We start from the raw sequence: 11084 nt of genomic DNA on the forward strand, positions 1-11084 counted from the left end.
ATCTAACAATTCAAGGCTGGACACCCATGAGGTGCTGTGGGCCATCAACAGTCTCATATGTCATAGACGTATACAGCGCACCAACAGACACTTTCGTCTAACTAGTCCATGCCGACCAGATATCCAAAGTTAATCTAGGTCTCTTTATTCAACAATGCTCGCCAGGACCTTACCATTAAGTGTATAAGTCCTGCACTGATTTGCATTACCAAAATGGAGCACCTCACATTGAGCTAAGTTAACTCCATCTGCCTGTCCTTGGCCCATATGCCTCTCTGATCAAGATCCCATTGTACTACTGTGAGGCTAATTAGAAGGATTGATAGATTCTTGGAGTCAGAATTTTGCACTGCAGGAAACCATTCAACCCATTATACTTGTGTTCAGTGTTTGAAAGATATATCCAATTCGTCCCATACTCTTAAATCTGCTTCCAGTATCTAAAATGTCAAATTGAAAAATATGGAGGACTGAAGACTTGTGACCAGTGGTGTGCCACAAGGATCGGTGCTGGTTCCCTTAATTTTAGTCATTTATATAAATGATTTGGATGTGAATACAGAGAATGGTTATTAAATCTGTAGATGACACTAAAATTGATGATGTAGACTGTGAAGAAGGTTATCTCAGAATATGACAGGACTTTGATCAGATGGGCTGATGACCGTGGAATAGCAGATTGAGTCTAAATTAGATAAAAGTGAGGTGCTGCAATTTGATAGGATCCTGAGGTGTGTGGCGAAAAAAGAGACCTTGGGGCACATGTTCATAGTTTCTTGAAGGTCAAATCACAGGTAGACAGGAGGGTAGCGAAGAAGGGGTTTGGTATACTTGCCTTTATTGGTCATTGCATTGAATGTAGGAGTTGAGATGTCATGTTATGGCTGTTCAGGATATTCGTTAGCCCACTTTTGGAATACTGCTTTCAATTCTGGTCTCCCTGCTATAGGAAAGTTGTTGTTAAATTTGAAAGGGTTCAGAAAGGATTTACAAGGATATTACTGGATTGGTGGGTTTGAGCTATAGAGAGAGGCTGAATAGACTGGCGCTATTTTCCGTGCTGTGTCAGAGGCTGAGGGGAGACCTTATAGAAGTTTATAAAATCATGAGGGGTATGGATAAGGTGAATAGCTATGGTCTTTTTCCCAAGTTAGCAGAGTCCAAGACTTAGAGGGCTTTGGTTTGAGGTGTGAGGAGGAAGATTTAAAAGGGACCTAAGGGGCAATGTTTGGAGGGTGGTGTGTATATGGAATGCACTGCTAGAGGAAGTCATGGAGGATGGTATAATTACAGCATTTAAAAGGATTCTGGATGGGTATATCAATAAGAATGGTTTAGAGGAATATGGGCCAAATGCTGGCAAATGGGACTAGGTTAATTTAGGGTATCTGGTTGGTATGGACAAGTTGGGTCAAAGGGTTTGTTTCTGTGCTGTATGACTCCTTTGACTTTGTTACAGTTTAAAACAAAACCCAGAGAATATGTGATTGGCTGTTTGACGGGCAGAAAGTATTTTCAATTTAATGCAGTGGTTGATTGGTGAACTATTTCTGGGCAGTATTAGAATTGCGAGCAGATATTGCGTCTGATATTTTTGTGGCATTGGTAGCTTGGGAAACATTTTTGGACAGGCAAGGTTAATTTGAGGAAGCAGGCTTCAGAGTTGTTTTCTGGGAGCAAGGATGTTTGGGTGTTCTTGAATAAGTGAGAGGATATTTTTGGGGAGTCAGTGAGATGTGTTATTGGGTGAAATCATAGCTGCCATGCTCCATCCCTGTAAATTCACCATGGAGGCGGATGCCATCACCATGGTAATCCAGGCCCACAGTTTGGTGGGGGTGTTATCAAACAATGATTTACCTGTTTTCAAGCCAATTTTAAAAGCTGCAGAGCTAATAGTGAGAGTGAGCCACCTCACCCGACAGACCTTGGCAGGAAACTCTCTTTTTTAGCACATTCCTAACGTATTTGTCATGCCTTGTGTGACCTGAGCTGAGAGTCAGGGCACAGATGCAGGCAGCTCAGATGAATGGATTGTGATGAGGACCCAGCCTGACTCCACACCACTCAGGCTGCTGAAGTAGATTGTGAGCAGACTGAATTCCAACTGCGCAGCAACCTTTCTTCATATTTGTTGCCCCCCCCTCCCCCGCCCACCTCTTGTACTCAATTTAAATCCTTTCTCATCTGGTTGCCTTGGGGTCAGTCCTATACCAGCTGAGGTACTTCTGGTCTGAATCAGATGTGTAACGCACTTGAACAAATGTGAACAAAGTCTGTTAGGCATGAATCAATGCTGTCTGATGTATCATTGTGTGAACAGGACAGTTGTTCTAACATTTTTGAATCCTGGATTTCAAGTGTTTGGACCAGGGTGGGGAATGTGTCTGGCACTTGTTGGATTTGAACTGATAGTCACAATTAAGTTCAGATGTTACAAACTCTCCCAACTCAGAGAAAGGAAGCTGTTTCCAGAGGAAGAGATGGATTCCCTTGGTGATGAATTAACCTTCACCCTCCCCAAACCTGTACATTTAGGGCTAACAGGACTTTATTAACCCCAAGCTAGTGTTGTCAGAGTACTGATTTGGGAATTGGAGATCTCGTCTCAACATCTTAACATTACTTGTATTAAACTCCCAGATTGCAAGTATCAGATAAATATCAAATGAGTGATTCTCTATCCAGAATCTTCTGCAAGTTGAACAAACACTGACTCTGCCCAGTTGCACAGTGAGTAACACTTCACCTGAGTAAATACTGACTCTGTACAGTTGCACAGTGAATATCCTAACTCTGATCTGTCAAAAAATGTGATTTATTTGGGGCGCTATATGTCGGTCAGCAGAAGCTGAATTAGACAAGCAGGAAGTGATCGGAGAGGCAGTTGGGTTCTCTTTAAAGCACTGCTGATTTAGTGTGTAATATAATCAGACAGGCTTTGTGGGAACAGCAATGGAATGGGGATTCCAATTGGCTGTTAATGTCAGCACAGCATTCATTAACATTTTGGGCAGTGTATTATTACCCTGGGTCAGGGGAGTTGGCAATTCCCTTACACTGGCTTGCAAGTGCAGTACAGGTTTTTATAATCCTTTTCACAGGATCAAAAGATTGTTATTTGAGTATAAATACCCCACAATTAGGCCATATCTCGCAGGACCAGAAGTAGGCCATTCAACACATTTCAGTTCCTGGAGTTCCCTTTCCTCCTATTCTTTCACCCTGTCATTGCTGCTCCTTCATTTTTGACACATCCTTACTGTTGCCTTATTTGTTGTGTCTGCTGTCAGCTCTCACTCTCCCTTGTGTGATGGAGAGTGTCACTGACTTTGGGGTTGAAGTGTGGAGCTCCTTTTTGGCTCGGGACACCTGATGCACCGGAATTAATTGGTCCTTTCAACAGATGCTTTAAGTATAGAATGTGTCTATCAGGTGTCAGTGACAGGCTGGCGGAAGGAGTCTCATTGAGCTTTCCTTCTGTCTGTATCCATATCCAGGAAGGAATAACCCAGTTGGTCCACTAATGGCTTGGGTATGGAAGGTTACCTCCTGTCCTGGGCTGACCTGAGATGATGTTTACTGCAGATATAGCAGTGGGATCTAGAGAGCAGGAAGCCAGTTTTGCTGCCTCAGACTATACTTTCAGTATCTCTGCAGCTTCTGTGATGTTTGCTCAAACAGTTACTTTCTGGGCTGGTGTTGTCCCTCTGGTGCTACTGTGCAGAGACCTCACCTTAGGTCAGCTCTCCATCTCCCAGGGTAAGTGAGAAGCACTGCTGCCAAATTCAAGTTAAAATCTAGCCTTTTTTGAGAAAAGCAACCTATGACTGTGTATAATGATAGCTGCAAATTCAGCAATCTGAGGGTCAAAACATCAGTGTATAGGGAAGGGCATATCAGTGGGTAGACCCGTGTTACGATGAGAGGTATACAAGTGTCACAGTGAAAGCTGTGCAGTAGATTTGACACTAATCTAATTCATGCCTCTATTCTCTCCCTATTGTCTTCAGTTTGTCCTGGGACAGACATGAAATTGGAGTTGTCGTTCAGCTTAGAGAACCATTACTACACACTGCGCAAACAATATGAGAACTGCCGTGAGGTCCAGGGCAACCTAGAGATCACGTACCTTACAGGGAACCTCAACCTATCCTTTCTACAGGTAACTTAGAAATAAGAGTGTATGCAGGTTTCTTTGTTTGGGGAAAAAAGTAAATCAGTTCATAGTTACTGGGTCCAGTCCAAGTCTGTATTCCCACTGTCTTGGATTTTCCAATGTGTTAATTCCATACCTTTACCCTGACACTTCTGTCTTTATTAGCAATTCTTCACTGCAGTCACTAGATTTAGCATGAGCTGGTTTATTTCCCTTTCCTGTAGATCAAAGGCACTTGACGACATATTGTGTTGACTAACTGAGGACAACTCAGCAAAGAATTAGGGTGGGCCATGGCTCATTTCAATGTGGCTCCGTTCCTGCTCCTTGAAGCTTGCTCCTATTTGGGATGTAGCACACCACCTCCCCAGAATTTCCTCTCATTCAGGACAGGGCTTTACACTTTGGGACTCAGGCTCACTCCTTCCAAGTGTGGGATTTCCTTTTTTTATTCATGGTCTACTAAAGTGACCAAGACAGTGAATCAATCATGCTTTTGGTGGAATTGCTGGGTTTCTGATCAAGGGCAAAGATAAGCAGGAAGCACTGAATTGTACTCCGGAGTCAAGGCAGCGATCTGTGTAGAACAGGTGTAGAATCCTGGCTTTTCTGCTGTCTTGATATGCAACTCCTAAACTCTCTAATAGTGATGGGGTCTGTCTATTGATGAACTCTCTACTTGTTACAAGTTCCAGCTATTTAATTTTTTGCTTTTTTGTTTTGTGCAGAATATTCAAGAAGTCCAAGGTTATGTTTTAATAGCACACAATGCAGTCGACTACATTCCTCTAGAAAATCTACGCATCATACGAGGAAGCCAGTTGTATGAGGGTCAGTTTGCACTGGCCGTCCTGTCTAATTTTAACTCGACTGGTGCCGGTCTCCGAGAACTTCGTATGAAAAGTCTGACAGGTCAGAGTCTTTGTACAATCTGTTGGCTTCAGTTCTTCACTCTCTTGGTTCTGTAAACTAATCCCTACTGCCCCAGTTCTGACAACGACCCAGATTTGGGATCCATAATAGAAGAGTTGATTTATAGCAAGTCAGCAATCCCCAAATAACTCAAGAACAGATTTCAGAAGCTTTCTTGTCTGTGCCAGTAATGATCAGAAAATGGGCTGAGCTATCCCAGGAATTTACGGAATGCATAACAGTCTTCTTTTCAAAGTTCTTTTAAACTTTCCCTTATGGTACTTGCTGACTATCAGTCTCGTGCTAACATTTAGCCTTAAAAGGAGTTTACCACCAACTTTGGGCTGCATTCGCAAGCGACTTGACTCTGAAGACATCATACTGACGAGCCATGAACCAACAGCAGCTTCATACCATTCCCAGGCTAAGCCTCAATCAGGGGGATTTGGGCCCAGTTCAGTCAACCCTACCGACCTTGACCTTGATTGAACAATGGGGATGAGACTGCCCTTTGACTGGAGGGCATGCCAGGACCAGTACCTAGAAGTAACTTGGTGTCAACTGATGAAGCTACCAAACAGTGTGACTTGCATGCCAAGCAGCAAGTGATAGATTAGAGCTAAACAATCCCACAACTAATGGATTAGATCAAAGGTTGGAAGTTCTGCCATATCCAATTGTGAATGGTGGTAAACAGTTCAGCACTTCACGGGAGGAGGAGGCTCCATTAATAACCCCATTCCCAAGGATGGGAGAACCCAGCACCCTGATAAGACTGGTGCATTTGCAGCAATTCAACATTCCTTCAGTGTCCCTGGGTGAGAATCCTGGAAATCCTTAAGACGTTTTGGACCTACCTACAGCGCACAGACTGTAGCAATTCATGAAGGCAGCTCACCAACACCTTTTCAAAGGCAACTAGGGACTGGTAATAAATGCTGGCCTGACCAGCAATCCCCATGTCCCATAAGTGAATTTTGGAAAAAAAAACTCTTCTGTATCTTGGAAGAAATGCTGGGTGGAACTTTGAGTTATAATTTTATTCTCAGTTGGGGATTTCCATTCTGTCAACCTGGCAAGGGTTCTTTTCACATGAGTTAGATGTTTCACTTGTGAATAACAAAGCTAGAATAAAAAACGGTGAAAAAATCCAACAGGGTCTGCTGGCAGCAGTAGATCAACAAACTGAAAGGAGGAGGAAAGGAGGCAAAGAAACTGTGATTAGATCCTGACAAAGTTTAGGAGACCAAGATTGCCGAGGTTACCATAGTATTGAGATACTGAGTAAGTGATTCAAATAAGACAGAGTGCAGTGAATCTTTTATAAATTCCACTGTCTTGAGTGTGTCATGAAGCCAACCCTGATGAGGTTGCAGAACCAACTCATTGATTGGTTCACAATTCAAACGGAGGTTCCCTTTGAGCCTGACTCTGACTGGGACCATGAGGCTGGTTCATGGCACCTTTGATCTCAGAATTGAGAGGAGGGTGCAGGGATGTGTGGGACTGGGAACTGAAATTTGGAAGAGTGCTGGCCATGGATTTGTAAACTGAATTAGCCTTATAGTGCTTAAGTCTGAACATATTCCCATTTTCTGAAATGGGTGGACAAACCCTCTGTCATATATTGCTTGTTATCATCTCCTCAAAGACACATTGGAATGGGTATAAAATGCTGAAAATATTCTCACCTGAAGTATGCAGGAAAGACAGTCTGCGCAACTAGCAATTTTGCTGAACTTAGTGACTTATGTTTTGCACTTCACCAAAAGGTAGGGGGAGTTAGGGTAATCCTATGGAACAATTGATAATATAAGTGTGTGTTTGACAGAAATCCTGGTGGGGAATATTCGGATCAGTGATAATCCCTGGCTCTGTTACCAAGAGACCATCCAATGGGATGATATTCAGGACAAGAACAACATGTATCCTTTTGTAGGATCAGTGGACTTTAACCGGACAGTAGAATGTGAGTATATCTGGTGAAATGGAGAGAATTCACATCTCCCTAACGAATGTATTTGATGTTGGAGCTATTACTTAGGGCTATGGGTACTATGATCACTGTCTCATTGTTATTTAATGCTATCTCTGTCTATCTTTCTCCCTCAGGTGTTAACTGTAGCTACTGTGAGTCAGGATCATGCTGGGGCTCAGGTCCTGAATATTGCCAGATATGTGAGTGACTGTCCAGTGGATTGTTTCTATACCTATCACATTACAATTCTGGTTTCTTTAGCACTTTGTGGTCCAGTAATTTTCGATATGTTCCAACTTCAAATTGACTGTGTGAATGGCTATTGTTGACCTTCTTATAGAGATTATTGATGCGAAATTCCAGGGTGGAGAAAGACATTTCTCCCAGGATTGGGTTTGCTAATGTTGCTGGGGTTGATGTGGAAGGGGGAACTGGTGAGATACCCATTTATGGTTATGCATTTGGCCCTGTTATGCATTTGTGCCTAAGTCTGTTTGTAGAGTTCATTTTGAATTTGCTTCTTTAACATGGTTGGTGCCTTGCAGACTTAACATTTCTGTGTTTCAGTGACTCGGAAGATTTGTGCTCCTGAGTGTCTGTCTCGATGTAAAGGACGAGACCCAACTGATTGCTGCCACAGCCAGTGTGCCGCAGGCTGCACTGGACCGAAAGACACTGACTGCCTGGTAAGTGCACACCCAGAGATCATATTTATTAACAGTAGATAAAATTAAGCAGAAGTTTGGATTCTTCCAGGGCACTGTAAGAAGCAGGAGTAGGTCTTTTGGCCCTTTCAGCCTGCTGTATCATTCAATAGGATCTTGGCTGATTTGCCATTCCTCACATCCCCTTTCTTGCCCTTTCCCCTAACTCTGATTCCTGTACTGATCAAGAGTCTATCTATTTCACTCTGAAATATACATACTCTGCCCCCATAGCTTTCTGTGACCAGGAGTTCCAAAGAGACACAACCCTCTAAGAGAAGAAATTCTTCTTCATTTCTGTCTTAAATTTGCATCCCTTTATCATGACACTCTGCCTTCTGGTCCTAGACTCTACCATGAGGGGGAAACATCCTCTCAGCATTTACCCTGTCGAGTCTCTTAAGCATGGAGGAGAAAGTGAGGTCTGCAGATGCTGGAGATCAAAGTTGAAACTTTATTGCTGGAACAGCACAGCAGGTCAGGCAGCATCCAGGGAACAGGAGATTCGACGTTTCGGGCACAGGCCCTTCTTCAGGAATGGAGAAGGGCCTGTGCCCGAAACGTCGAATCTCCTGTTCCCTTGATGCTGCCTGACCTGCTGTGCTGTTCCAGCAATAGAGTCTCTTAAGCATCTCATATGTCTCAATGAGAGGTATGGTGTTTTCATAGCATCACTTTCTTCCCTGGAGGAGCTGTGTAAGCATCCACAGACTGATTAACAGTTTGATAGCTCACAATATGAGCTTCCATTTCCTGTCCACAACCATTTTTATCCCAGAAAAAAAGGGTATTTCATCCGTTTAACAGTGTTTTGTATGCTCACAAATAATTATGGTGAAGAGGAGGTGGGTAGTGTTGGATGGATGGGTGGGTGGGGGTCGCCTGCAGAGAGGCCCCAAGGGATATTCTTGTGAACATCAGAGGTGGAGCTCTTGTCTTCCAGATGGCTCAGTCTTGGTCTCTGCTATACCATAGGCTTTGCCTCAGAAGGGGGAGTTGTGTGCAGTAAGTTAATAACATAACTTTCTGGATAATTCCTGTCTCTTTAACCCTGTGACCCTGTCCTGGGTGCTTTGCACAGCACTAGCTCCAGGTCTTGGGTTAGAGTGTTTCAGGTGTGCAGCTAATCTGATTCTGTTCTTCTCTTCCAGGCCTGTCACTATTTCAGCAATGGTGGAACATGTCGGGGGGACTGTCCACCTCTCTACATCTACACATCTCATAAATACCATCTGGAGCGCAATCCTGATGGGAAATACATCTTTGGAGCCAGCTGTGTCAAAAAGTGCCCACGTAAGTTCCTGTTGCAACTTTCCTACTTTATTAATACTTTAATTTTAAGTTTTTAATTCCTTCTTTATTCCTCTCAAATTTATCTTTGATCCTGTTGTAATATATCTCCTCTTCCCTCTCTTTTCCCTATCTTCCTGGCAACATTTTGCTGTTCATGTTCACTCACAGATAATTACTTAGCGACCAATGTGGGCTCGTGCACTCTGAACTGTCCAAACAACACCAGGGAAGTGAACAGAGGAGGTGAACAGAAATGTGAGGGGTGTAGTCCCCCCTGTCCCAAAGGTCAGTATCACATTTGCTGAGGCGAGCAGTTAACAGTTTCTGTTTGGATGGGATTGGTGAGATAGTCCTCATGGTTTACCCATTTCTGCTAGGTGTGGTTGAATCTAAGGACAGTGACTCTGATCTTGTTAGTGACATGTGTGAAGTGGACCCAAGTTTAATGACAGTCTGCTGAAGATGAATCTGAGATATGGGGTTTGCATTCTACCCTACAGTCAATATGCAGAGTCAGATTGGGAATGATCACTCCGCTTTATTGAGAAACTAGAAAGTCAGAGAAGAAACCTGATTTCTGTTGCAATCTCCAATTGGCTGGCTGTGTACTAGAATCAGTTTAACAGTTGTATGAATAAGCTCTCTTTTGAGTTAATGACTTGGATTTTTCTAGATAAAACAAATATGTTCTGTGTTTGAAGTTGTTTGGTACTGGTTACTCTTTTCATATTTTTCACTAAGTTGTCTTGCCTTGTAGTGTGTAATGGTTTGGGTGTAAACAGCTGGAAGGGAGTGCGGGCTGTGAACTCGAACAACATCGATTCCTTCACTGGCTGCACCAAGATCTTTGGAAGCTTGATTTTTCTTAATAAGACTTTCTATGGGTGAGTGTTTCCCATTGTCACCCCTGATCCTTCCTCTGATTCCACCCTGCTCCCTTGATAACAAGCTGCTTGGACACACTGTCCATTTCTAGGGTAGATCTTAGACCATAAGACAGAGGAGCAGAAATTAGGCCATTCAGCCTTTTGAGTCTGCTCCGTCATTCAATCATGGCTGATAATTTTCTCAACTCCTTTGTCCCGCGTGGATCCCCTTAATACTCAAGAACCTATCTATCTCTATCTTAAATATACTTAATGACCTGGCCTCCACAGCCTTCTTTGGCAATGAATTCCATAGATTCACCACTGTCTAGCTGAAGAAGTTTCTCCTTATCTCTATTCTAAAAGGTTTTCCCTTTACTCTAAGGCTGTGCCCTCAGGTCCTAATCTCTCTGACCAATGGAAACATCTTCCCAACACCTATTCTGTCCAGGCCATTCAGTATTCTGTATGTTTCAATTAAATCCCCTCTCATCCTTCTAAACTCTATCAAGTATATGCCCAGAGTTCTCAAATGTTCCTTGCATGATAAGCTTTTCATTCCTGGGACCATTCTCGTGAATCTTCCAGAGCCTGCATAATTTGAGTTAAACTAAACGTGCAGCAGAAAATATTTTCCACTGTGATTTACCAGTGTGTACCAAGGCCATCTGAAAATGTAACTTCTAATCTCCTCCCACACTTGGCTTCATACAATTTGCACACTCTCTCTGAAAGAGACCAGGAACCACCCATCAGGACTGACTCCCAGCTTCAAGTCTGGCTGGAAGAGGTGCTTCGGATGTCACTGTCAGTGCACCAAATGTCCACTCTAATCTCTGCAATGATAACAATAAATGTGCCTTATATAGTCTTACTTCGGTAATGGAAAGGGTACTGAGGGATAGGATTTATGAGTATCTGGAAAAACACTGCTTGATTAGGGACAGCCAGCACGGATTTGTGAAGGGTAGGTCTTGCCTTACAAGTCTTATTGAATTCTTTGAGGAAGTGACCAAGCATGTGGACGAGGGTAGAGCAGTGGATGTAGTATACATGGATTTTAGTAAGGCATTTGATAAGGTTCCCCATGGTAGGCTTATGCGGAAAGTCAGGAGGCAGGGGATAGAGGGAAATTTGGCCAATTGGATAGAAAACCGGCTAACCGGTCGAAG

The 11084-nt window shown here is 43.2% G+C and overlaps 1 protein-coding gene across 3 annotated transcripts in view; it reads left to right on the plus strand.

The window, feature by feature from the left end:
* Window positions 1-2716: 2716 nt before the first annotated feature.
* LOC122539698 (receptor tyrosine-protein kinase erbB-2-like) overlaps window positions 2717-11084 on the plus strand; it is a 46448-nt gene continuing 38080 nt past the window's right edge. For 2 of the 3 annotated variants that reach the window (XM_043674694.1, XM_043674693.1), the window contains exons 1-8: window positions 4014-4165; window positions 4888-5071; window positions 6903-7040; window positions 7184-7249; window positions 7617-7735; window positions 8905-9046; window positions 9215-9331; window positions 9804-9930. In XM_043674694.1, the coding sequence (XP_043530629.1) occupies window positions 4031-4165; window positions 4888-5071; window positions 6903-7040; window positions 7184-7249; window positions 7617-7735; window positions 8905-9046; window positions 9215-9331; window positions 9804-9930 (1028 nt within the window). In that variant the 5' untranslated portion in view covers window positions 4014-4030. Of the gene's footprint in view, window positions 2734-4013; window positions 4166-4887; window positions 5072-6902; window positions 7041-7183; window positions 7250-7616; window positions 7736-8904; window positions 9047-9214; window positions 9332-9803; window positions 9931-11084 lie in introns of those variants that run through there. The other variant, XM_043674695.1, reaches the window with a different exon arrangement.

The sequence above is a fragment of the Chiloscyllium plagiosum genome, chromosome 33 (genome assembly GCF_004010195.1).
Source record: "Chiloscyllium plagiosum isolate BGI_BamShark_2017 chromosome 33, ASM401019v2, whole genome shotgun sequence".
NCBI classification, from domain to species: domain Eukaryota; kingdom Metazoa; phylum Chordata; class Chondrichthyes; order Orectolobiformes; family Hemiscylliidae; genus Chiloscyllium; species Chiloscyllium plagiosum.